At 35.5% G+C, this 27,435-nt stretch overlaps 1 protein-coding gene across 6 annotated transcripts in view; it reads right to left on the bottom strand.

The window, feature by feature from the left end:
- Positions 1 to 5,599: 5,599 nt before the first annotated feature.
- SF3B1 (splicing factor 3b subunit 1) overlaps positions 5,600 to 27,435 on the bottom strand; it is a 44,176-nt gene continuing 22,340 nt past the window's right edge. The window contains exons 4-26 of one of the 6 annotated variants that reach the window (XM_010971915.3): positions 27,100 to 27,204; positions 26,608 to 26,722; positions 24,694 to 24,773; positions 23,538 to 23,708; positions 20,055 to 20,292; positions 18,882 to 19,094; positions 18,515 to 18,636; positions 16,991 to 17,188; positions 16,796 to 16,897; positions 16,066 to 16,245; positions 15,328 to 15,414; positions 14,792 to 15,062; positions 14,353 to 14,498; positions 14,097 to 14,243; positions 13,824 to 13,949; positions 12,706 to 12,927; positions 12,104 to 12,286; positions 11,907 to 12,018; positions 10,333 to 10,453; positions 9,875 to 10,006; positions 8,453 to 8,725; positions 6,363 to 6,579; positions 5,600 to 6,088 (exon numbers count right to left, since the gene is read on the bottom strand). In XM_010971915.3, coding sequence (XP_010970217.2) covers positions 5,930 to 6,088; positions 6,363 to 6,579; positions 8,453 to 8,725; positions 9,875 to 10,006; positions 10,333 to 10,453; positions 11,907 to 12,018; positions 12,104 to 12,286; positions 12,706 to 12,927; positions 13,824 to 13,949; positions 14,097 to 14,243; positions 14,353 to 14,498; positions 14,792 to 15,062; positions 15,328 to 15,414; positions 16,066 to 16,245; positions 16,796 to 16,897; positions 16,991 to 17,188; positions 18,515 to 18,636; positions 18,882 to 19,094; positions 20,055 to 20,292; positions 23,538 to 23,708; positions 24,694 to 24,773; positions 26,608 to 26,722; positions 27,100 to 27,204 — 3,720 coding nt within the window. In that variant the 3' untranslated portion in view covers positions 5,600 to 5,929. Of the gene's footprint in view, positions 6,089 to 6,362; positions 6,580 to 8,452; positions 8,726 to 9,874; positions 10,007 to 10,332; positions 10,454 to 10,850; positions 10,921 to 11,906; positions 12,019 to 12,103; positions 12,287 to 12,705; positions 12,928 to 13,823; positions 13,950 to 14,096; positions 14,244 to 14,352; positions 14,499 to 14,791; positions 15,063 to 15,327; positions 15,415 to 16,065; positions 16,246 to 16,795; positions 16,898 to 16,990; positions 17,189 to 18,514; positions 18,637 to 18,881; positions 19,095 to 20,054; positions 20,293 to 23,537; positions 23,709 to 24,693; positions 26,558 to 26,607; positions 26,723 to 27,099; positions 27,205 to 27,435 lie in introns of those variants that run through there. The other 5 variants (XM_010971916.3, XM_045507980.2, XR_006720699.2 and 2 more) reach the window with 5 other exon arrangements.

Below are 27,435 nucleotides of genomic sequence, written 5' to 3'. Positions count from 1 at the left end.
ATTAATAAATGAACGAACTCCTCGTGACTTAAGTTGTAGATGCTTCATTTACACAATTGAGAATGCATTTCCAAAATCCCCTTAAAGCTATGATTTCATGAACGTAAAAGCCAAATAGGTCATTTGTTCAAGATTATTCAGTGCAATGAAAACGTAAAAATGCCCATCAGAAAATGAAAATATGTTGCACTGCATATCTCATTAGTTAAGTACCTGAGGCAGAATCTGTCATTATCTCCAAAGAAGTAAAATTTGAGGAGTGAAGTGTGCTTCTAACCACTGTGTGACACTAGTTCTACTAAATGATGTGAAGATTTGAACAGTAAACCTATGCTTGCAAGTCTTCAATTGCACTCAGCCCGGTCCCCTAATCCTCATCCTCCTTCTGCTGCACCTGAGATCAATCCAACCAAATACCTTCTCCATCCACCCGGGCTGTTGAGCAATACTAGAGAACACCCTGCAATTCCGTGGGACTATCAGGCAATCCTAAAGGTCCCTGATGAGTTCCTTCTCATTCTCCCCCAAGAGTTGTTTCCAAAGTCTTCTCCTCAAGCCACCTACCAGTCTCCATCCCCTCAAATTTCAGCAATAACAAAAGAGATCTCCTCCCTCATGATAATAAAAATAGTAAGCTATATCAACATCAACCACTGTTACATGTGTTAAGCACTATGCTTTGGCATTTTATCACAGAGGCATTATCTCAGAGAATCTTCACAAGGACCACCATTATTATTGAAGCACTGCTATTACCCTCAGTCTACAAATTAGGAAACTGAATCTGGGAAACTGAAGCACAGAGAGGCCGAATAACTTGCCCAAAGTCATAAAGCCACTAAGTGTCTTACCCAAGTTATAAATCCAAGTCCCAGTAAACTCCAGAGCCAATTGGTAAACCGGTGCTATGTTGATTCCCTGTTCCACTTTTCCCTCAGGATATGATACAGGTAGGGAGAAGATTCTCAACAGCCTGTCTGGCTCTTGTCCCATACCAGCTCATACGGGCCTCTAGAGAGTGAGCCTCTATCTGTTCAGCCCAAGGTTCTCCTACAACCAATGTCGACCACAAGTAGGAGAAGCAATGTGGATAATGCACCTATGAGGTTTACTAATGACACTGACTGAACCAGCTTGTCTCAGCTCATGCTGCTCTAACAGAATACCACAGATGGGCTGGGGAGGGGGATGCTTAAACAGTTAACATTTTTCCCTCATGGTTCTGGAGGCTGGGAAGTTAAGATCAAGGTGCCAGCAGGCGCTACTGTCTGGGGAGGGCATGCATGCTGCCTAGTTTGCAGGTGGCCATCTTCTCATTGCATCCTGACAAAGCGGAGAATGAGAGAGGGTTAGCTCTCATATCCCTTCTCAGGACACTAATCCCATTCATGAGGGCTCCACCCTCATAAGCTATTTATCTCCTAAAGGCCCATCTAATACCATCACGTTAGGGATTAGGGTTTCAGCACATGAATTTTGGGGGACACATTCAGTCCATAGCACAGCCTTATTGGAAAAAGCAATTGATTCTACATTAAAAAACAAAAACAAAAAACATTTTTCCTTCTCTTGTTCCCTCCCTATTGATTTTCCCCAGATTTCAGCAAGGTACCATCCTCAGGGGTTTCTGACCACACCTTGGCTATCTGTGTCTATGGAACAACCTGCTTTCACACCTATAATAGGAACTCTTGCCCTTTCATTACCATATCACTACCACATTAAGAATTGAGTAGACCCTAGACTATGGCTTCTCAAGCTTTAATGTACATATAGATTACCTAAGGATCTTATTAAAATGCAGATCCTAATTCAGCAGGTCTGGGGTACAGTATATCTAAAAAGCTCCAAACAGCATTGATACTTCTGATCTCCAGGCCACACTTTCAGTAGCAACAACCTAGACGTTTGGCATCTGAATTTCTTCCCTGGTGATCATATTGGAGCTAAGTGATTTTATTCCCAAATGTGTATATTCTGCTTTGGTGATCCAAATATGCAGAGCATCCAGCTACATATTACACATTGTATACATATTACACATTGTATGCATATTACATACTACAGACACCAGTTGTTAAACTGCATCAGGTTTCAAAACTTTTTGGTTTGAGTATTTTTGTACGTCTAATTTTCCTCACTTGTTTCTAAAGCAGCAATAAAACCATTTGTATATTTTGATGCTGCCATGACATGGACAAACTTTCCATGCCTACAATCTCACATCGTCTTCCTTATGGACTCAGGGAAAATGTTTCTCTTCCTGTCCAAGAAACTTCCTCCGTCTGTGCCGACTTCCACCTCCTCAGAAGCACATTGTTACCTGTTTCCTTTTGCTCATCAGCCTCCTTTTCTATTTTATCTAGTCCAAATTTCTTTTAAGTAATACTGATAGAAAATTACTTCATGAAATTATATTAGAGAGGGCAAAGGCAGCAAAATCTTAATTGTTGAATGTAGGTGGATGATAGATGGGTGTGCACTGTACTATTCTTTCAACTTTTCTCAGTATTTGAAAATTTTTAAGTTTGGGAGCAGTTAAGATAAAGAAACAATGAACAATTTATGCTACTTTTTTCTTTCTAGCACATACTCCGGGATAACATAAATCCCCTCCAGCACCTCTCACTCGTTAAAAACTTCCCCCCAAATTTAACAAAGTTGTATTTGTCCAACATGACATGCAAGCATGCCTTTTATAATCTTTGGATTATAAAATGATAAACTATTAAGAATAAACTTTGAAATCTCAGCTTTTCTAGCATAAGCACTAACCTACCTCTTCTAGAGTTTACTGAGTCTTAAATTGAGTCACCTTAAATTCTACATTCTACAGCTTCCTATCCACATTTTTTTAATAGGGAAAAACCAAGGGTGTGTGTGTCCTGCCTGCCCTCCTCCTCCAGCCACACTACACACCCCACCTCACAAGTGACAACCAGGGCCCTAAAAACTGCAAAGTGGCACACCAAGCAGCTGCAGCTCCTGTCCGTGTTGTGCACCTGGCTCCAACTGTCACAAGCTACTTAGAGGACCAGAGAGCAGTCAACAACTTACGTGTTTTCAGTGCGCTTTTCCCAGGACCAACGCAGAGATTTACCCAATGTAGGTGTTTAAATATTTGTGTAAAGGTATTTCTACTTACTTCCAAGGTAACTGCTGCCTAAAATGTTTTTTATACCACACTTTATCAGCCATATGTGAGCCCTACTTAAATTAAACAAGTCTCAAAATGGTTCTCAAGCTAGGGAGACTCTGCCCTAAGGTACATGAGACAGCATCTGGAGGTGTATTTGGTTGTCACAACTAGGGTGGGGTGCTACTGGCATCTACTGGGTACTCAGGGATGCTGCCCAACAGCCTACAACGCCCAGGACAGGAACCCACAATGATGTCTGGTCCCAAATGTCAACAATGCCAAGGCTGAAAAATACTGTGACAGCTGCAGTTTCTGCTTCATCCAACCTTGCGGGATTTAAGCACTAAACATCAAAGAACCAAACGATTGAACCTATGTCGCTGCAGCTGTCTTTTTCAGCTTCTTTTAAAGAAAAAGCTTTTTGGTTTTTCAACATTAAGTTCTCTTGTTTGGAAAACAACACAAGCTCATTATCAAAGTGGCATAACCACAACATAGTATGATAACAATACAAAGTCAACTAAGATTAAAAACTGGTCTAAGACTTTAGATATAATAAGTTTTATTCATCTGGTAGTACCTGATGCTCACAGGGCACCGTACAACAAATTTAAAAAATACAATATGAAAAAAATTGAACAGCCAAAGAGATCAATTCCATTAGAGGGCCCACAGAAAAACCAACAAAAGCCCACAGAAAAACCCACCCACTATCACCTTAAGAACAATAATTTCTTCCTGCTTAGGTTTGGCTTTAAGAAACACCAAAGAAAACGCGAAAGAAAGTCTTTGAAAGATAGTTAAAATTTCACATAGCGTCTTTCACATGAGTATATCACAAAATGCTTTCTTTATTCAATAAGCATATAAAATAACCCAAACATCTGTGAGCCTCTATTTGGTCCCAACTTTTAAGATCGTAAGCAAGCTTCAGTATTGGCCTCACCTCTCTGTTCTCAAATTTTTTATCAGTAAAAAGTCACTTACGGTGTAGTCTCCTTGCTCCACACTGCCACTACAAAGCATGGATGTTTTATATAAAGAGCAAGGGCCCAAACAAATTGAAGTTATACAACTACCTGAAGTGAAAATGTAACTAAATTTTCCCAAGACTGGTTTAAAATCAAATTTTGGCTTTGAAATCTAATTGTATTCTTCAATTTTCGTGATTAGTAATTACTGAAGCACATTTGGCAACAAGTATAGAGAACGGCCAAGATTTAAAGTTGCATGAGGGTTACTGTTACAAAAAATTAAGATTAATTTTGGAAATTTAAGTACACACTGATATGTGACATGTTACGTCACACAAGAAACAATAACGAGTTACCAACTCTGCCTGGACAATCAACTAATGATCAGTATCCATTTTGTACAAGTCAGTGAATTACAAGCCGTTTCTCAAGTAAGCCTCCAAAACAGGAAGCCCCAAGTATTAACAGTTCAAGGAACAGACCTCCCAGTCTCGGAACACTGCTCTTACTGCGGCAGAGGCATCCCCTGTTTAGGATGCTGCAGAAGCTCATTTCCCATTAGAGTTCAGAGAAGTGCTATTTCATAAGGAGACAAAATTAAAACAGCTATGGAAAGTAAAATGACTAAGACTAAGAAATTTTTGGCCAGAAAATTAGGAAAAACTGAAAATATACTTTATTATACAAAAAACGGTAAGCACTGCCTTAAAGCTTGGTTCCTCTAGAATTAAATGGCATCTCAGTTTATGCTTGACCACTATACATCAACCTATCTGATTACTAACTGTAAAACTACGCAAACCTAGACATTTCAGCTGTGCCCACTGGGTAATGTAAGTACGTTAAGTAACCTGTAGCTAGATGTCTCTTCCTTTCCATCATACGGCATTTCTAAAGGGCGAGGGGGCAGGTCAAAAGCACCTTTGCATCCCCTACAACTGAACACAATGGTTGGTATACATACAGTAGGTGCTCAACAGGTATTTACTAAATACACTGTTGAGGAGTGGCTTATGACATGGGAAAAGAGCCCAAAGATTGTCTTATTCTATTAGCATTACTTAGGTAGCAAGCGGTTTTAAAGATACCTTCCCCACGTTCTAAACAGAATCAAGAGTTGGACATGACATGAATCACTTTCCTTAAACATGTTCATAAAGCATTTTGAGAAATCAAGCGATGAAAGGCGCTACGTAAGTGCAAAATAATATTTCAAGACAGTTCGGCAAAGGTGCTATATCTTCTATGGTGATGGAAGGGTTGTGCTAGTTTGAGGTGAACACCCCAAAGCTACTCTTCTCAGTATCAGTATTAACAGAAAATGGAATTTTGACAAGGATGCCATCACTTTATATAGTTTGCATTCTGCTAACTACTTTCTATAAACCAAGTGACAGAAAATGATATTGAGCCACTTATTCTACACAAACCAATACTTTATCAAAGTTCCGCATTTTACAAGTCATGTTCAAAAAACACACACAAGTTAGCATTTTGTACACAAATGTTTATTTCTCAATTAAACATTCCCTTTAAACAGAAGGAATGAATTCTAAATCTTCATAATGATGAATTAAAAATGAAATCCCTCCAGTATAGTGTGTGTAATCACTGTGTTCTTGGTCACTACTGGCATTTACTGTTTAACATCAAAAACAAACACAGGTTATTTAAAAATCATGCTACTGGATTTCTAGCTCTTCCTCTATTGACCAGTTCTACGCTGATCTGCAATGTTTAAAAGTTTACATCACCAAATCGAAGCAAGTTTAAGGTGTGAAACAGCTGTGCATTAAACACAACATAAACAATAAAGTTATAAGATATAATCAAGTTCATAACGAATATAGGTGTTCTTATCATCATTGTAGATTCTTGGGTAATGTGCTATGAGAGCATCCTGTGAACCAATGTAGATGGAATTGTAAATTTTCCAATATACATCTCTGACTTTCCGGGCTGGATGAAACAAACCCTAGAATAATTAAAAGGTTACATTATTTCAAGAAATACATAACCTTAACACAACAAACAAAAAACCATAAAGATATGGTTCGAAACATTTAAGAGGAAAAAAACCTGACAATTGCACAAAACTGCAATGGGCAAAGACAAAATCTAATCCTCCCTCCCCCTCCACGACTGTCTTCCCATACAGCACAAATATACCCTCCTGATAACCAGAACAGAGACATAATTCAACTAAGTTACTTTGTTCAGTGAGTATCTTTTAAAAATCTTGAACCTACCTGTAAACAATACTGAAGCATTCTGCATGGTCCAATAGCAACTCTCAGACCCTCCAGGGCCCCCATAACTGCCTGAATTACATGGGGAGATGTCTCAAACACATTGGGCCATACATAGTTCAACAAGTGATTCAGCGAATCTTCACAACCGAATCCATAAACCCCAAGTGACATGTGCTGCACCACCGCACTAGCCGTCTGTCTGTGTACAAGGTCCCTGGAACAGGGAGGGGGAAAAAGCTCTTTGTCAAGATACAGTCTCTGTTTCACAGAAAATACTTGCCTGTCCATTAGAAACTAAATCACAAATTCAATGCATGGAATGGATGCAGGGTATCTTTACACCTTATGTATCTGATATAGAATGCTTTTAGAACGACTGATAATTCTACTTGAGAACTTGTTTTAATGACTCAAACCTCACCATGGCTCAGAAACAAGCCATATTCTCCTTTGAAAGTAGTATGAGTAAGAGAGCCCTGAACAGTGTATTTCTGTATGCTTCTAAAAGGGGGATACATGGTCTTACATGTAAATGATTAACAGTAATATCTCATTTTAAACCCTGTAAATTTAAAATCTTAAAGTAATTAAATACTAGTATACAATAAACAAACTGAGATTAAATCCATTCTCTTGTAGATTTTTAAAGTTTCATTCAAGAACTCAATCTGGGGAAAGGAAGAGAAGGACCAATAATTTCTCAAACCTACAGAAGTAAGAACTCTTATCACCTCTCATGGTTTAACTAAATTTGTTTATGACTAACCATCAAGTTATCCATTCCACAATTATTCAACTGAGTACAAACACCATGTGAGTTGGTAGTGGGTATAAAAACAAGCTCACACTCTTTACTCTCAAAGGCAGAAGAATATCTTAAAGGTACAAAAGGAAAAAAACAACAACAAAAAAAAAACCAGAACACCTGAACTTACCACACCCTTATTTCTGTTATTTTATTATAATAATCTACTAGGCATCGTAGTGAAGCTATAATCCTCCTTAATAAATACATTTTCCAACTGAAGTAATGTTTTCATTTAGTAATTTTTGATGGAGTTACTACCTCAACTACTTGGTACATGCAACATAATTTTTTAATGTTTTTTTTTTTAAGTGAAAGTGAGTTTACTTGGAGAGATATACATTCCATAGGCAGAATGAGGGCCATCTGAGGTCAGACAGCACATAACCTTTAACTGCAGGCCATATACATCAATGACTCCACTATGAAGCTCAGGCACACCTCACTGAATATGGAGCAAGTATGAGTTACTCCCACTTTAATGGACCCCAGATGGTCAGACTTTCAGAGAGCATGATTCTTATTCTGTCTCCATGTCTTCCATATAGACCTTGTGGTAACTTGCTGAGTCCTGTTAAGTCTCCCTTTTGGAAGGTCAATAATAAGTAACTTTAATATGCACCTAAGAGTAATTGAGTAATTGAATGAGCTCTAAGTTGAATAACTTATCCTTCCTGAAAAATAAAGAGCCAATGAAACAGTCCTTTCCCTTACTACTTGGACCTTGAACTTTCTCTTACATGTTCTTCAGTAGCTTTTGTGTTTAAAGTTATTATGTCTGCCTAGATGGTTAAAGGTATCAGAACTCTATCAATTCTATCAAGCCATACTTTATTAATGGCCACCATCTGAATAAGTAGGGGCCTGCAATGGGAATAGGGTGGCTTGGGCAGGACGGGCAGGCTATGTTCCATAGTTTAAAAGCCTAACAGAAATCTCTACTTCACCTGCCATAAAAGATCAGGTCTCTCTGGCACACCAATAAGCGCATGCTCATCAATTACATGATATAAATTAATTTTTAAAACAAAATTTGATCAATTGCCGCTTTTCAAAATGTATTCAGCCTAATAGATATAAGAGGGGATTAAAAAGGGGAGGGGACACTTGGAAAAGAAAATTTGGGGAACCACTATAGTATATATAATCATATTTAGTTTCATAAAAATCCAAGCTAGCAGTCCCTTCTTTAAGTGCATGACAACAAACAGGTCATTACTTCAGTAAGTTCTAAAATAAAAGAATTAGTATAACTTTCTTGCATTTAGTTCAAGTCACTTACCTATCCATTAAAGCATCTTCAAGTAGTGGTGTTACAGCATAAATGTAGTCCTTTCCCATTTCGCCAATATATTCAAACAAGAAGGAAAGTGACTTTAACACTCCATTTTGAACATTCAGTTCAGGAACTCTGTATTCATTCATTAAGGCAGGCAGTACTGTGAAGGGTGAACACGTTTCAGCGACAATAGCTATTGCTACAGTGGTACAAACTCTGTTCTGCCTTTCCTGAACTTTGAGGTTGTTTAAAAGTGTAGCCAATACATCATGAGGGCTGGAAAAAAATAAATTTGTCAGCAAACTGTTAGATTACAAGTCAAAAAAAATTTTGGAGGGAAGAAAAAATACAAAAGAATGAAACTTTATGCTAAGTAATTAATTACTGGGAGCTTAGTAATTTTATGATAAAATACACTACTTTTAAGTCACTGGCATTATTGCTTCTACTTAAAAACTTCATTTAAATTAAAATGTTCACTTTCATGAAAAAGTTCAAATGGATTCATTCATTCTCAAATGTCATTTATGGTCTTTAGTAAATTTCCTGAAATACAAAAAAAATTTCATTGAATGTTTAGACTGAGTAATTCGAGTGGCCAGAACACAGCCATTAGAGCTAGGCAACCTTACAGTAGTATCCAAACTGTGGTCTCCCATGCCACAACCTGTTTTCCTTTATTTTCACTCCCACACACCTTTACTACATTTCTTCTTCTTCTTTAAGCATTTATTTTACCACAAACTTAGAGGGACACAGGAGATAAAAAGTTAGCACAACAGCTATTCATTGCAAATTTCTTGACTACATCACGGATGAAATAAATATTACAGCTACCAAAAGAAGGGTAGGGAGACTCTAATATGATTTTTGTTAACGTTGCACTGCTTGAAAATATTTTGTTATTAAGCCACACACATACATGAAATGAAGTATCTCATTTCCTACAATGACTTTCTTCTAGTTTGGCTGTGGTGGAGTGGAAGCAAATAACCACAAATTATCTAACAAAATAGCTGTTAATTCAGTTGTCTGTTGATTAATTTTTAAAAAAAAGTTTTTAAAACACATAAAGCAGAGTAACATGAGAACTGAATTATGTTACTTGTTATTAAGAACTGGCCTTAATATTTTAAGAGGACCAACAAAATTTGAGATTATTCTGAAATGGTACTGTTTCCCTCTCTAAAAATAATGAGGTATGATGAAATGAAATCCGAAACCCTTCCACTATTTTAATTCAATTTAAAATTTAAGAAACCATTTCAAAAATTGAAGTTCAGTGGTAAAAGTCCATTCTGATTTTGCCTTACTCACATGCCTTATAAGAGATTTCTACAGAAATAGAAGCATCAACACTACAACAGGTTTATTGTAAAGTAAAAACACACAAACAAAAAAAACACAGAAGTAAATAATACTCACCCAATGGCCTTTGCAATATAACCAAATGTGTTGACTGTGGCTCTACGAATAGCTTTCTTATGAGCTTTTAAGAGCTCTAAAAGCTCAAAACAAATCCTCATCCATTCTCTTGCAGACACATATTCAGCTCCCCTAATTTTAAAAAAAAAGTTAAATTTTTGGTGACAAGAAGTTTTAAAAGGTAAACCTGCAAATTCAGTTCTCAAAACATGATTACCAATCCATTTAAGCATTAAACATAAATATTACTATTGTTCAGAAAGGATGGTTTAGTTTTAAAAATATACTGCCGTTCCCTCATTACCATCCAAACTGAAATTTCACTGAAAGTATTAATACTGGATAGACTGACCATATATACTTACACTAGCAACATTAAGCAGATTTGCAAAGTGAATAAAAAGTTGCTAAATGTGAAAACCAATACTGCTTAAAAAATATTTAGGTAATCTGCTTACCTATCAGCAATACGTCCAACAAGATCAATACAATTCTCTTGTACTTTTTCATGCCTATTCTTTAAGATGGGGGTGAGTCTAGGCAGCAGATCTTTAATTGGTGGGGTCATCTTATGCATACCTATTTAATAGAAGTCAACACACTATCAATTAACATTTGAACTACAACCTCGGTTCACTATACCTTTTATTCAGCAAGTAATATACATGACTAGACATAAATATAAACTTACAGCTGCCTATGGAAAGAAAAAGCCCCAAATTCTGACCAAATGCAGAATTGTTTTTAACTCTTTATTAACAACTTCTGATTATGCAAAGAAATGAAAGAAATTAGTGAAGTGATTTAAAGAATGATGGATACTCAACAACAAAAAAAAGTTTTATTTGGTTCTGAAATGTATTTGTACACTGACATTTAAATATGGGGACAGCTTATGTTCCGGCCATACACAACAATATAAGCCAGAGGGAGACATGTAAATTAAAGCAAAATTTTCCAGAAAGGGCCCCCTTACCCTTTAACTGCAAAACAAACAGATCTCCAGTCTCCCTGCAATGCAGGGCATACTTGGATGGTATTTACACCTATGAAGAGAGAAAAAAGGAGGCAGCTGGCAGGGGCTCTTGCTCTAACTAGAACTGCTTGCTCTGACCAATAATATGGTTTACAACTCCCTGCAAACCAGAGCCCTCAAGTGGCCCAGTAACTAATTTTTGGCAAGTATCTCCAAGTATAGAAGACAGGGCTGAACTAGTGATTATATGTAAATGCAATGGTTCAAAGATCTCCTATACTGCATAAAAACCTCTTACCAAAATGAGAAAAACAGTGGCTATCACAGCCAGCTATTTTGACCTCCTGATAGGTTATTTCTGCCCTTCCAACCTCTGCACAAGTTATTTTTGCAATAATTACATTCAATGATAATGACGGATAAAACAGGAGACCATTTGTTTGCTCCATCATAAGGACCTTAAAGAATAAAAGCTTTGTTCATGCACTCCCGACAGCATTTGTAATAAAACTGTGTTTTAACTTTGGATTAAGAAACTGAACGGATAGTTTTAAAGAACTGGAACTAAATAAAAATGAGATTATTTGATCAAGTCACTTTTCTCCCTGGTTATTGTTCCTTGAGTTTGATAACAAGCAGGAAAACCTAACATAATCAAGTTTGAATTAAATATATATTTGATCCTAAAGCTAAATTAAAACTTCAGAGTTCTCTCTGTCCCCTCCATCTCCCTTCCCACATATTTTAGGTGAGACACTATTTTTACTAGGGTCCCCTAACCCATGACTTTTTTTAAAAGAGTTTTCTGAGTTGTGACTATTCCCTCCTCTCTTGCAGGTCCTCATCTTGCCCTCTTTTCTCTTTTAAAGTGAAAGATAAATGGGTTTTGGGAGGTAAGATTCTTATGACATTCCCAACTGAAACTTTCAGTGGTTAAAAAAGGTATCAGAGACTCAACTCCTAAGTAGGATTCTGTACTTTACTTTCAAAAAGCCAAAGAAAGTTAAAAAAAAAAACAAAATTAAAAAATTCTTACATGACCAGCAAATTCCATACCTATTACATTTACAATGGCCTTCAGTGCTCCAAGAATGCTGCCCAAGACTTCAGGGTACTCTTCACCCAAATACTCATACAAAACAACACCCAAGTGCCCCATCAGTTTTTCCTGTAATAAAAAAAAAATGTTAAAAATGTTACTGCTTACATTACTCCTTTTGGTGAAGAAATAAGAATCTGATACAAAAGCTTACCTCTTGACAAGTCTTCATAACAACAGCAGTTCGAGAGATCAAGTCAGCTGCCTGTTGCCGAACTTTTGCTGACTTATTATTTAAACGCCACAAAACTGTACCACAGATCTGAGGCAAATAAGGTTTGACTCGTTTGCCAAGAGCATTGACCACTGTGCCAAAGCCGTTCAACATTACTGAGTCCTAAAATACAAACAAAAAGTTAAATTAAAAAACTACATTCAGGGGGGAGGGTATGGCTCAGTGGTTAGAGCACATACTTAGTATTTATGCATGAGGTCCTTGGTTCAATCCCCAGTGCCTCCATTAAAATAACTAACTAAATAAACCTAATTACCTCCCCCCTTAAAAAAAAAAACTACATTCAAAGTGAACAAGAATTCAGTGTGACTAAACAACTGAAATACATTAATATTGTTTTTAAAAATCTAACCTAAAATTCTGAGGTAAAAGAATACTTCTTTGTAGCCAACTAAATGAGAACATGAGCATTTAAAAAATTATTTCAAATTTAATTACTTTAGTGATAACAGTTGCTTGAAAATATGTTTTACAAATATGAAAGTCAGTAGCAACTTGCCATTAATAATTAGTATCATTACCTCTGTAGTCTGTTCTTGGAAAGCATAAAGAATACCATCAATCAGTTGTTCTTCAAGTTTATGATCAATATCTGCTGCTCCCAAGTTGCCCATAATTTTCTCAATTGTTTCCATCACCATTTTTCTGTACTGCTCAGCTTCATCTTTCAGATCATCCACAATCCTGGAGATAATTTCTGCTGCACCTACTTTGTTTGCCAACTCCACAGTAGTATCAACTAACTAAAAAGAGAAGGAAAAATATCATTTAATTTATTGCTTTTCCAAGGAAATAGAGACATCATGAAAATGGAATATTCTAAAGATACTATTCAGCTGGTAAGCACGCTGACAACAGTTGACTCCTATTATAAACTTTAAGAGAAAGGTGACCAAAAAAATTTAAATGAGTCCAAATCTAAGTGATTTAAGGTTAAGACTGTATTCATGCTTCACCTAGCCAGATTAAGAGTTCATTTACTAGATAAAAATGTCAACTCATAGTTAGCTATTTATCCTAGAATGCAAAATCAAAATGGAAGTTAACTGGCTGACTAAAATCCATCTCCTTTCACAACCAAGCACAAACAACCCGTGAGGTTCCCAGAGCAAAAAATAATTTGTATAATATGCATTCTAACTGACTAAAGGATTAGCTGGAAGGATTTTTTTAATTTAAACTTTTCTTTTTAATGAAAGACCACCATTAAAAGTACCCATAGTTTCACTGGACAGTGGTTCCCAAACTCAGCTAATTAATCGCAATTACTGGAGGAGCTTTTTAAAAAACACGTATTCTTGATTCCATCCCCCAGAGCATTACTTCTTAAACTTTAATGTGAAAACGAATCACTAGGGGATCTTATTAAAATACAGATTCTGATTCATAAGTCTAGGATGAGCAGCTCTTGATATTCTGCATTTCTAACAAGCTCCCACGTGATCACATTTTGAGTAGTCATTCCCCAGAACTTCTCATTCAGTAGCTGTAGGTTGGGCCCTATAGTAAAAATGCCCTAGTTAATCTCTCTAATGAATCAGGTTTCAATGGCATATTCTCTAATCAATGCTATAATGTAATAATGCCTAGGGATGAAAGGATTTTTGAAAATACTTAATTTTTTACAGTAAAAGCTTACCTGTCGGTAATTTCTTCTATCCAAAGCCATTCTATGTTGCCAGAAGTGTTTGAAAAAAGGAGGAAGGATCTCTGTTTTAATGTAGTTTGCTTCTACACCATCTGTTCCACAACACTGCTTTACAACCTAAAACATTAAAAAATAATATAAGTAACCAGAGTCCTGGTTTAATATATAGTATTTTTTTAATGATATAAAATTCTCTTTGAACCATGACACACACCCCAAATTAGACTAACAAATCTTGAACAATTAATAATTTGGAACAATTACCTTCAGCACAATTTTCTTCATTTCTTCATCAGGAGACTGGAATTCTCGAATAAGAATTAACATCACTTCTCTAGTATAGTAGTTGGCATATTCTGCATCCATGAGAGGAATAAGATATCCAATAGCTTTTAAGAAAGCAGCCAGACCCTGTTTTAATGTTAAAAAATACATATATACTTAGTAAATTACATTTAAATCACTTTAACTTCAATGAATAGAAATAAAAAGAAAAAAGAAATCAAATTGGTGGATCTACCTTTCCTCTGTGTTGGCGGATACCCTTCCATAGAGGCTTTAACACAGAATCAAAAGATTCAATACCATAGGGAGTTGCTGCTTCAGCCAAGGCAGCAATGGCCAAAGCACTAATGGTCCGAACTTTCTGCTGCTCATCCACGAGACCTATAAAAAAACCAAACACAGGTTTTAACTAAGCAATATTACCTAATTCATATCATTATCAAGATTCTAGCAATGTATCTAACCATTTAGTCAAACTGCAGAATCTGTTCACATTAGACAAAACTAGGCAAAAGCCAGTATAAACCACAGCTTATTAGCAGCTCATATTACAAATTCCATCATAAACTATATGGTGTTTATGTAGTTCACTTCTATTTCTCACTCCAAAAATCAAGAGCCTAATTTTCAGGAAACCTGTCTTATAAGATAGACAAAGTTATATTACAACTCACCATGCTCAATGATTTCAACTAAACTTCTGAGATGTGGCAAGATGGCACAGCCCATAAGAATAGCTATTTGCTGTACAATCTTAATACCAGTGTGTCTCGCTTGCCAGGACTTCTTGCTTTTGCACACAGCTTTTAAGAAGGGCAATAATGAAGGAATCCCCAGGGCAGAGGCGACAACAGCAAAAGCTCTAGCTGTTGTGTTACGGACATACTCATCCATGTTATCTATATCAGGTCTCATGGTAGAGATCATAGTAGCCAGACCAGCAGCCTAGAAGTGCAAGAAAAAAGGTAACATTAACCCTCAACTATTTCCTTCTATAGTCAAATAATCTAATCAACAAATATAAAACTGGGAGGAGGGTATAGCTCAGTGGTAAAGCGCATGCTTAATGTGCATGAAGTCCTGGGTTCAATCCCCAGTATGTATGTATGTATGTATGTATGTATAAATATAAATCTAATTCTCCCCTCAAAAACAATTAAAAAGAAAAAAAACCCAAATATAAAATGTTCTTTTCCAGAAATATAAATACCTTTGCCAAATTAGAAATAATCTCTCGACCTTCCACCCTGGCATAGTAATCTTCATCAATCAACAATGGTTCAATGACCACTAAGATCTGAAAAAGAGAAGGAGCTACATTTTCACACCAATTACTGACACAACGTTCATGTAGCAGACTACATATAGAAATTTATGGGGACTATGTTAGTCAAGGGACAAATTAAGAATTTTAATCACACAATTTCAAACTCCATATAAAGGTATTTGGGAGAATTGTTAACCACACAGACTATTAAATACACACACACACACTACCCTGTAACTGGATTTTATAATTCTAAGCCATAATTACCATCAGTAAAAAGATGGTCCTTAGTACTAAATGGCATGGTATAGAAAACATACATTTTCTCATCCTAATATCAACAAAAGCAAATTTTAAAATATGAATAATATGAACCCATTCTATAAGATGGCAAAAAGTTAAATCTATTTATATATGTATTTATTTATATGTGTGATAACACACTTGTGCAAAGAAAAAGATCTGGGAGGGCATATAAATTTAACATTGGTTAAACAAGTATCTTGAAAGGGGTTGAAATTTCCCTTTTCATTAGAAATGTATAGCTTCAGCTATTACTTTTTTAGAATGTTAAAATTTCACAAATACACCTAATAATAAGCTGGGAGGGGAGAAATCCATGAATTCCTTTTATTTTTAAAAATATCAAATCATTAGAAACACAAATTGATAACAACAAACCTTGTGCACATATGGTCGAACTAAGTCATCAAGTTTGTATAATATTCTATCAATAACTTTCACAAGTAAATGACGTTCTTGATCCTCAAGTGTAGGAGACATCAGTAGAGGAAGAATCTGATTAAACAAAGGACCAGCTCCAAATTCACGAGCTTTATCAGTAATCTGACGCAACGCAGCCTGAATGAAAAGAGTAAAAGGTTGTTTCTTTATAAGTGTTCTGAATGAGCAAATTAATTACTTCATGGTTTTCTGTAACTGAGTATTTTAATGTAAACTTCCCAGACATTTTACATAGGGTAATAGCAGGAATTCAAATAGTAGGAATTCAAAATTACTGAGGTATGAATTCCTATGAAAAGGCTCAATGTTTTCAATTAATTCAAAAGGATAATAGAGCAAGAGTCACACGGGTGTAATACAAAATTCCTTAACCTTCCCTAAAGGATCACCCATCTTCAAGCCACATATGATTCTAATACAATTCCCCACATAATTCCACTAATTAGACCTTAGAATCTTCAGCATGTTTAAAAGGTTTTGAGGATAATATGGAGGATCTCTTTTTTTCAATATCCTTATTAGCATAAAATCTCTGATGAAAAAGCTAAATCCTTCACACACCTTTCTCTCGCCTATACTCTGCCATTGGTAAAGATGAAGAAGTTAATTAGAAATTTCTAAACATATAATTATAATGAACATGATGATTTAATAAACTGGTACTTACCTTTCTCATTGGAGGTGTTCCATTCTTAATCTTTAAAAGCAACTTCATTATTTTTCTCTCTTTTTGCTCTTCTGGACTAAGTGTTGATTCATCAACATCAACCTAACAGTAAAAAGTAAAAAAATTTAAAGGTAGGTGTAGATACTATGATTTGCAGCTGCTAAATAAAAATATTTTATTTCTGCTGTCACTTACCAAAAGTTTATCAAAGTACTGAATATCATCAGGTTTTAAAAATGGAAGATTTCCCGATGGCTGGTCATTAACACTTTTCATAGTTCTATCTTCAGTTTGCATGTGGAAACCGGTCATACCACCCAAAGGTGTTGGAGTTGCTGTCAGTTTTCGAGCTGGAGTTCGAATAGGAACATAACCAGCTGGAGGAGGAAGTACCTAATACAGTTAAAAAACAGTTTAGGATTTTCTTAACTTTATATAGTAAAGAATTGCATAAATGAGTAATATTTGCACTTACGCTTTCTGCTTAGAGACAAAAATTAACATCGATTCAGTTTTTCTATCTTAATTATAAATTTAAAATATATGACAAATATTAATATATCTCATCAAATTTAAATTTAAATTAACTGTATTAGGAGTGTGGGGAAATGAGGAGATACACAAAATGGGCTTATAAAATTCTGATCAAATATTACTCTATATAAACATGTTGGTGAACCAATGTCACGTAAATGGAAATAAGCTCACAAAGTGCACATAATATGTGAAAGATTATATTTTAGTAATAAAAACAAAGATTCTTCACATAAATTTCTGCACTGTAAAAGGAAACCTTAATATTTAAGTCACTCAACAAAAATGAGTTAAATGCATAAAAACTAAAACCAAAATATTTACCAAAGCCCTGTAGAATACACACCATTTGACTAAAACAAAAAAATTCACTAAAGATTCACAAAGATGATTTTTCCCTCCTATTAATAAAGAAATCAATGATTACAACTGAGACAGACACGCAGGCAGTCAAGAGCAGGTTGTAAAGTGACTATACCCACAGCATTACATGGAGGCTGTAAGAAGTTATTAAGCAGTAATTCGTGCATACTTGAAACAAATACTCTAACACAAACCTAATGAGGGGGCAAGGGGAAATACAAACAAGCATACAAACTGTTAAAAAGTAATAGGCCTTGGCAGAAAAGGTTCTTTATATAAAGGCCACCAAATGATTTAGTTTCCAACTTTGGTTATAACATCAGATATGACCCACTTCAGATCAGCAAACGGTCCCTGAGTCCCAGGTACCTACAAGATTTTATAGTTTAAAACAAACTTCAAGTTGTTACGGTAAAGAAAGAACACTGTTTGTGTTCACTGGCAACCCATGAACTTAAATACACAAGATCTTGTGAGGCACCAAGTAAAATAACCGTGATTTAATATGAGCTTAATCTTGGGGCTGCTGATAAACTGAAGCAGCAAGCTATTCTATACCCCTAAGGGAGCAGTTCTTAAATATGGTCCTAGAAGTCCTTGAGAGTTCTCATCTTCCATAAGTAATAAAAGCTTCATGTCTTTCATTTCTTTTCATCTCTATGACTTTTTGGAAATGAAATATACTTGGAAATAGCTAAAGAATGAAATAGTAGTAGTAAATTTGGAAAAGGCCAATGCAAACTTGATCAGTTAATATTTTTCAAAGAATATTTAAAATAAAATTCACATCCTAAAAACCACATTTGTATTCACTGTTATTACCTTATATCCTTCTGGGAACATAGCATCTAATTCTTCGTCAGACAGTGGGCGATTTCTCTCATCAATTTCTCTCTCCCACCGCCAAGCCTGAAGTTGTTCAGGAGTCATACTCATTATGTGACCTACCAAAAAAGCAAATTTCTGTAACAATCTACACAGTGTACTTCATCATACATAGGTCCTTGGGATGTAAGACAGTTAAGATCATTCTAACATTTAATAGTTTTTATATTATAAACTCAAACCAAGACTTCTTTTTATATCCTGTTATTCTTGCTAAAAATTAGGCATTAATTAAGAAAAAACCACAAAGAAAAAATTCAAAATATTAACGGGGGGAAAAAATTATTTATGATAAAGTTCATACCTGGAGTAGGGGTAGCCATGTTCATGGCTGGTGTGCCAATTGGTGTTTTTCCAGGGGTCAGAACAGGAGTGCTTCCACCCATCTGACTAGCTGGTGTTTCATCCCAACGTGACTTTCTTTTACTGGCTCCAGGAGTTGGTGTTTCACCAATGGAATCTCCACCTCGATCTGTTCGAGGAGTCTCAGCCCATCCACTTCCATGCCCAGGGGTATCTTTAAAGAAAAAGAGTGAATAAGCCTACAATTTTAACCACTGTCAAAAAATTACTGTTTATTCTCAAACTGATTAGGTTCATAAACAGGATATTCCTAAAGTGGAGATCCATTTAAGTTTTAATGTTTCCTTTACTATTTTTTGGTTCTTTCCCACTGATGACAAAAACAATAAACAGTAACCACTGAGGAATAGGAAAACAGAGCAAGTAATTTTTTTTTTTTTTTTTACCATCTATAGTATCACAACCCAGAGACTGCCACTTTATGTATCTTGAGCCACTCTTTATTTCTCCTTAAAGTGAGATTACTCCACATGCACAATTCTATACTGCTTCTCCGGTCCATTATATTTTAAACACTCTGCCTTATCATTAGAAATTTCGTAATAAAATTTTAATACAGCAGATGTATTACTAAATCTTAACTTCTCAAAGCTAATCTCAAAACTGTTAACGAAATACAATTTTAGAGAGTTTACACAAAAAAAGAAATTTAGGCAAATTTACACAGAAAGAAAGTACACTAAAGGTTACCAGGGTCTGGGAAGAGGAATGGAGAGTTACTGCTTAATGGGTACAGTTTTTGTTTGGGGGTAATGAAACAGTTCTAGAAATGAACAGTGGTAATGGCTGCACAACACTGTGAAAATACATGCCACTAACTGCACACTTAAAATGGTTACAATGGTAAATTTTATGTTATGTATATTTTACAACAATAAAAAAACAGGTTATGGTATACAAACTTTATTTTCTCCTAATGTTCTTCCTAAAACGAATCTTAAACTTCTTCAAGAAGGGAAAAGAATTAGGCACATAATCTCCTCAGTTTTTTATCTGTCCAGAAAGCAGTTATTTATCCACCCAGGACTAGAGAGAACAGATTTTGACCTGTAAACATACTACTCATCAAATCAACATTTCTCCTTAACATAAACCCAGACTCCAGTAGAAGTACCTCTTTCTGTTTTGGGGGTCTCATCCCATCTGTTTTTACGAGCACTGGAAGTTGCACCTCCGTGGCCTGGTGTTGCGTGCCCTGGTGTATCACCTCGTCCAGGAGTAGCAGCCCCCGCAGGTGTGTGACTAGGTGTAGGATCCCATATTTTTGAGCCTGGGGTTGCTCCAGGAGTCTCACTTCCCTTTGCACGACCTGGTGTCTCATCCCATCTTAAGGAAGGGGTATGTCCAGGGGTCTTAACAGAGCAAAAAAAAAAAAAAATTATTTCATACACCCACATAAAAACAACTAGAAAACTTCTGTTTAAGTAAACAGAAAAACTAAATAAATGTTTCAGTTCATAATTAAGAAAGATTATCCTTCTGCTTAAGATATGTACTTTCTAACAATATGTTTACAACTAAAAGCAATTCAAAGGTTTAATTTGGGGCAATGAAAAAGTCCTAGGTTAAAAAAACCAATGTATTTTGGGTAATATTCTTGGTTTTGCCACTACTAGCTCCATAACTTTGGGAAAATATTAGGGCTTCTGTCTGGATCAGCAAAGAATTTCAGCTTTAATTTTATCAGCACTGCTCAAACTGGAGCTTAGAGACACAGACAGACTCAGGAGTTCCCACTAAGAATATTTTTGTGTTTTTGTTCAATTTTGTGTGTATTTAATTAATATAGGCATGTTCTGGATCACCTGGGTAATTATAACTAGATCCTGCCACATAATTTCAATCTTCAAGATGAGTTTATATCTATAACCACATTTATAAAAATATTACTCTAACTGATGCTGGCAAGATTAGTGAAAAAGATTAGAATTAGACTTAAGTAATCAAAAGTTCCATGGTAGTTCAAATAGAGACAAGTAGTGAGCAACGTAGGGCATCAGAAAGTGTGTGATAGCAAACAGTGCGAACAATACTATATCAAGAACAGTAAGTAATTTAGCGGAAGCAAAATAAATTCTGTATTTAAATTCTGTTAAGTTTTGTAGTATACTTTTATATATTTCCTTTGAAGTTGGATGCTCCAACACAAGAGTCCTACTTTACTTTGTTTGCAAATTTGCCTATATACCATAACAAATATAAGACTCAGTATTTTTCCTTTCAAAAGATTCTACTACTTAGCGGTGAGACAATTCTGAATTAGGTGAGTAAAGCACATAAATTGTTGAAAATTTTGGTAACTGCTCCTCCTGCTGAATCAGGAAGGAAATAAATTCTTCCTAGTATCCATTCTAATTCCCACAGTCATGCTTAGGATGGAGTTATGTTAAATGAGAAGTGCGAAAGAAAAACATGGTCTGAATTTCTTTAGTTTTTATAAGACAGACACCGACTCCTGTGTCTACTTTTCAGTTAAACATGACAGAAGGACAAGTTTCTTTTTTTCAGTTTTTAAAATTTGCAATGAATGTCAGCAACAGAATTTAAGTTAGTAATAATTTATATTCTGCAGAATCAAAGCCTCTCATATATCAAGCAAGCAAATGGGAAGTCCCCAAGATCTAAAACTGAACAGTTCGGGAATTATGTATTAGGTTTAGCATATTTAAATTCTGGATTTGGGGAAACACTGCTGTGGTCTGACAGGTTTTCCCTAATTTGTAAAAAAAAAAAAAAAAAATCTGCAGTAGTCTATGTTAGCATCAACAGTGACTTAGACTAGAGAGGTGGGGACAGAGATCATAAAAACTGGCTAGATCCTGAATATATTTAAAGGTGGGGCCAAGAAAATTTATTTATGAATAGGTGTCAGGTAAGAGAATAAGAGGCGTATAGGATGACCCTGAAACGATTCCTAAGGGTTTTGTTTGTGCCAACAGAGCAGGCTGGAGGGAGTGAACACGGAAAACACCTATTAAACATCAACTATGTCAGGTCAGAGAAGTAGGGATGGATTTGTAAGTTAGGGAGCTGTCTGATACGGACAGTACATAAAGACAGCAGTGAGATCCTAGGGAATAACTTTAGATGGAAAAGAGGACCAAGGATGGAGCACTGAGTACCCCGAAGTTAAGGAAACTGAGGAAGATACAACAAACAAGATTTAAGAGCAGCAGCCAGTGAGGGACGTACTATCAGAATCAAGAAAGACTGAAGCCCAGAGGCTGAGAAAGAGAAGAGTACCAACAAATGCCGAATGCTACTGATATGCTGAGTACTATGAGGACTGAGATCTGCTCTTCGGATTTAACAATGAGGAAGTCAAGTCACCTTGACAAAAGAGCTGGTGCGGTGGTGCACGTAAAAGCACAGAGCACAAGTATAGACAGACAACTCATTTAAAGCATTTTGTGGTAAAAAGAGATAGAAAAAGGATGATAGATGGGAGAGGATGTCAGGGTCAACAGAAGATTTCTTGTAGTTTTTTGTTGTCTTTTTTAAAGATGAAGATGGGTAAAATGTGTTTGCTGGTGATAATAACCTAGAGACAACTGGTGTTACATGAGAGTCCTTGAGTAATAGGAGATAGGAAATGGCACATAAGCATATGGGCTAGCTTTAGATGGCCAACCTGTACCAACAGTTCATATTATAACAGAAGGAAAAGCAAAGGAGATGAGAACATACACAGGCCTACCAGTAGATTTCACAGCAGGAACATGTATACTTTTCTCTTTTAATTGTTTCTATCTGGGGTAAGGGGAAATAGGAAGCAAAGTCATCAACTAAATAGGAAGCAGCTAAGGAGGTACTACAGGTTTGACATAGCATAAAGAAGTCCTCTGAAGGGGAGGGGAACAGAGTTATTGCTTAATTATTACAGAGTTTGCTTGAAGTGATGAAAAAGTTTTGGAAATAAATCATGCTAATGGTTGTACAACATTGTGAGTGTAATCAGTACCATCAAATTGTACACTTAAAAACGGTTAGAACGGCAAATTTTATACATATTTTACCATACACACATAAAAAAGTTTTAGGTAAGTAAATGAATGAAGGAAACACACTTAAATTCTTCTTCCAGAAAATGAGGAAGACCACTATGTTATACTCAACCTCCACATAATGTGACATATTGCATTTCTATATTTAATATTCCAAAAGGAACATTCCTTTACTCCATGTTATGAACTGAATTGTGTCTGCCCCAAAAGTCATGTTGAAGCCCAAACCCCCACTGTGACTGTATGTGGAGATTAGATCTTTAGTGAGATAATTAGGTTAAATGAGGTCACAAAGCTGGACCCTAATGTGATAGGACTGGTGTCCTTATACAAAGAAACACCAGAGCTCACTCTCTTTCCATGTGCAGAGTGAGGATACAGCAAGAAGGCAGACATCTGCAAGCCAGAAAGAGAGCTCTCACCAGACACCAACCCTGTTGGCACCTTGATCTTTAAGCCTCCAGAATTGTGAGAAAATAAATGTCTTTTGTTTAAGCTACCCAGTCTGTGGTTATCTTTTTATGTCAACAAAACCAGACTAACATACAACATGAGAGAAAAAAATTTTTAAATAATAAATAAAAAGAAATTACCTCTGCTTGATCCCAACTTGATAGCTTTTTTGGAGTGGCACCAGGAGTCTGATCAGCTGTTTGATCCCAACGCCGTTTTCGTTTTGAAGGAGGCTGGGATGCTGCTGCTCCATTGACGACTTTTAGTTCTCCAGCTTTAGCTTTTTCTGCTAGCTGTTGCCTAATTTCTCTCTGAAAAATATTTAAATAAGCAGTGAGCATGTTTAAAACATTTTCAATAGACTTCTATATCATTAGTACAGTCATTTCTATTTAATGCCATTTTATTCTTCACTCAGTCTCCTTTCTATGCTACTGGTAGTCCCATTCCTTACTTTTCCCCTCCCATATTTTCAAGTTTTATACACTGTCTTTCTGCACAATAGACAAGCAAATATAGAATTTATAACAGAGTATGCTTATTTATATATAGTTCATGAAGTAAAATCTTCAGTCACTGGTAGTGAACTAAAATGTTTCCAGTGAAAAACAGTTTTACTTGAAACAAATATAAATAGCATTATGTTAGAAAAGTGATAAAGTAAAAATTTCAAAATTATGTTACAATAACTAAATATTATATATATATAGTCACAAAAAATGCACACTTAATGACTTTAAAGTGAGTTCCATTACCCCACTTAATCCATTCAACAAACAAATCTATTATATATTCATAAAAGTTATGGAAATTAACTATTAAAACAAAATGAAGCAATCTTTGCAGGCCAGCAGGATTCTTGAGAATTTTCCACCCACATTCAAACTGAATTTTTTGGAAGAATTAGAGGCTTTTCAGAGAATGACTGTACTATACTGACTTTTCCCTTACACACTGACTTCAGGCACACATCATCAATCCTCCCCACAGATATATCCACTATAAGATATGTGTGTGTGTGTGTGTGTGTGTGTGTGTCTGTCTGTCTGTCTGTCTGTCTGTCTGTCTGTCTCTCCAAGGAGCAAGGAGTCAGGCACTAGAAAAGCATAGAAATATGAAAAGTTTAATTGGGGAGGTGATAGAATTTGGGGTAAGGTTCTTTATTAACTTAATTTTTATTAATATTGTTAAAATACTACTTGTGGAGCAAATAAAAAGGAAATACAAAAGTTTCTCAATCTCAACTTTTTTTTTTACATTCTTTCACAATCATTAAAATAAAGCAGGTTCACGGACCTCTTCTTTAGTTAAATGCTGTTCTCGCATTACATCCATGTAAGTCCTAGCATTCATTTTAGGATCAGGGGTCTTCCCTCCTGCAGAAAAGAACAGCAACAGGACAAGAGTACAATAAATAAAAGATAATGAGGTTCAATTGATTTATCTGCCCTGCTCTACTATTACATTATTTCATAATCATTTAATTTATTTTTTGATGGAAAACTTTAATAATTATACATCTTACTTTTTATTGAGTTTGCTGATCAATTTAACCTGTTTGAACACAAACATATCTACAGCAGTTTAAAACAAATATTTTAATGCATATAAAAACAAAATGACAGCACAGTTTAGAGTCTTCAGAAGTGATGGGTTCCTGGGTTGCTAATCCGGAATACGTACACTTTCGTGCCTTTGTCTCCATCAGCAGTTCTGACTTCAAGCAGCAGAATAGAAGCCTAGAAAATTATCTCTTTACCATTAGTAACACTTTGGAAAGATATTTATATTCAAAACATTACCTGTTGCAAGCTGTTAAAATCCTGACTACAAGTAACTATGACTAGACAAATTCTTCATACAATGTTCTAGAACAGTTAAAGTTTAGAAAATGATTTTCAAAAATATACCTCTAATCTTATTCTGATGTCATGTTACTAAAAAGGGCTTCATGCTTTTTACATTTTGTTGAAGCAGAAACATTTTATTTTCTTAGAAAGTATAAGTAACAACTGGAAACATATTACTTGAGATATATTACTTCTACCAGTTATTATGATGCATACAGAAAAAAAGTGGTGTACAAAGAGATGTGTTAGTCTCTTGGTTAAAGTTTCAGCATTTGCTTTTCAAACTTCAAAATATCTTAAAGAAGCCCAAACAGTATATAACAAGATTCACAGAGGCACACTACGTTTTAGAAATGTGATAATTAGCTATACAAGTAGTATAGCATCACAATTTAGGAAAAAAATAATAAAATTCTAAGACATTTCCTATGCTGAAGATCATGCCCAATTGGTAGTGTCATTCTTTCTGACACTAGCTCTGATAAGACTTCCTTTGGAATACTTTTTCACCATAATCTAGAGAGGATGTGTTGAACTGCACCCTTAAGAATGCAGACAGGACTGGCATATAGCAGTACTGCTGTAGGAAAGAAATTAAGGACAGTTAGTATGGGCCTGTGAATTCTGACATACATGTTTAAATCAATTACAATTATGCAAGTAAAAAAAGAATATCCCTACTAATTCATGCAGGCTGAAAGTCTAATTTGTAAACCTGCAGCAGAATCTAATTTTAAGAAACAGGCACCTAATTTTGATTTTGAAACTCACTCACCTGAGGAAAGCTTCCATCAGGCTCACTATGTCCCTTGTGCTGACCTGCACACTAAAATTAGCAAAACAGACTCCAACTATTAAAAATATCAAAGTCTCTGTATACATACTTCTGTTTTAACTTTAAGTATGCTTAAAGCAAAGTAGGTGCAATTACTAAACTATATTTAGAGCAATATGGGGGGGCTCTAATGTGGAAACAGATTCTCAAAAGTAACAATCCTAAAAATCTAAGATTTGGAATGAAAACTTTCAATAATTTGAAAGTATTCTGAGCAGAAAAACACATTTGTTCAAAGTAAAGAAAGCGTACCCAAAACAAAAGTAAAAGAAAAACCTTTAACCCTTTGCGTTTCTATGGCATTGGCTCATTATTTTCTTGTCCTTCTACCTGGAAAGAAAACTGGCATTATAAAGATGAAGAATATGGCATCTGTGACTTCAACCAAATCTATACAAATCTCTAACGGGGGGATTTTTAAAAAGAAAAGCAAATTCATAAGCATGCCAAAAAAAATCAAAGGGCTAAAGACAACTTAACACAAATAAATTTCTGAACACTTATAGAAAAATGGGAAAGAATTACCATCTGCAAAAGGATCAAGACGCTCCGGGGAAATTATCATGGTCCGCCTATGTTTTTTGTATTCATCTTCCCGGTCTGCAATCTTCGGAGGTCGGTGCTCAGCAAATGGATCATACTGAAAAGGGGTATGTCTCATTTAATACCCACTTATTAAATAACCAAACAGAATATTACAAACAAAAATCAAAACATTATAAAACACATAAAAATGTTTAATAAATGCCTATTAATGTTTCTGTATTTTATGAAAATATGCTCATGTGAAAAAAACAGGGCATATGGAAATGAGATAATTTCCACAGTTCAATTCTTCATGAAATGATTACCCTAATAAGATAAACTGGGGATTATTACTAATTCTCCCAAATCAAGTCTTCTCCATACATTCTAATAACCTGATTGCTAAAACATGTGAGTTTCCATGGGAATTAAGACAGTTTTATCTGAATAAACTCTGGCTTTAATTAAAAGCAAAAACAAAAAAAAAGGCACCTGTTCTGTTGACTGTGGTATGTCATTAAGCAGTGCCACAGGGGCGTGGTATCCTGGCTTCTTTTGCCCGAGCAGACTTGTAGATGATGAGTAGTCGTCGTCATCCTGCAATGAAACACCCCCAAAAGCCACAGACAAAAATGTCAGCACTTAAAAACTAGAACGAACATACAAAGAGATTCAACATAAAATCAAAAGACAGTATGATGAAACTTGTTAACACTTAGGTTTTCTTTTCAACTTGAAAAGCTATTAAGGAAATTCAGTTCACCACATTCTTTTTAAAAATAGTAAACAAGGAATGCTTTCTGTGGAAGTCAATTAAAGTAGGTAGAG

The sequence above is a fragment of the Camelus bactrianus genome, chromosome 5, assembly GCF_048773025.1.
Source record: "Camelus bactrianus isolate YW-2024 breed Bactrian camel chromosome 5, ASM4877302v1, whole genome shotgun sequence".
In the NCBI taxonomy this organism is placed as follows: domain Eukaryota; kingdom Metazoa; phylum Chordata; class Mammalia; order Artiodactyla; family Camelidae; genus Camelus; species Camelus bactrianus.
This window is presented reverse-complemented; position numbering and strand designations above follow the sequence as displayed.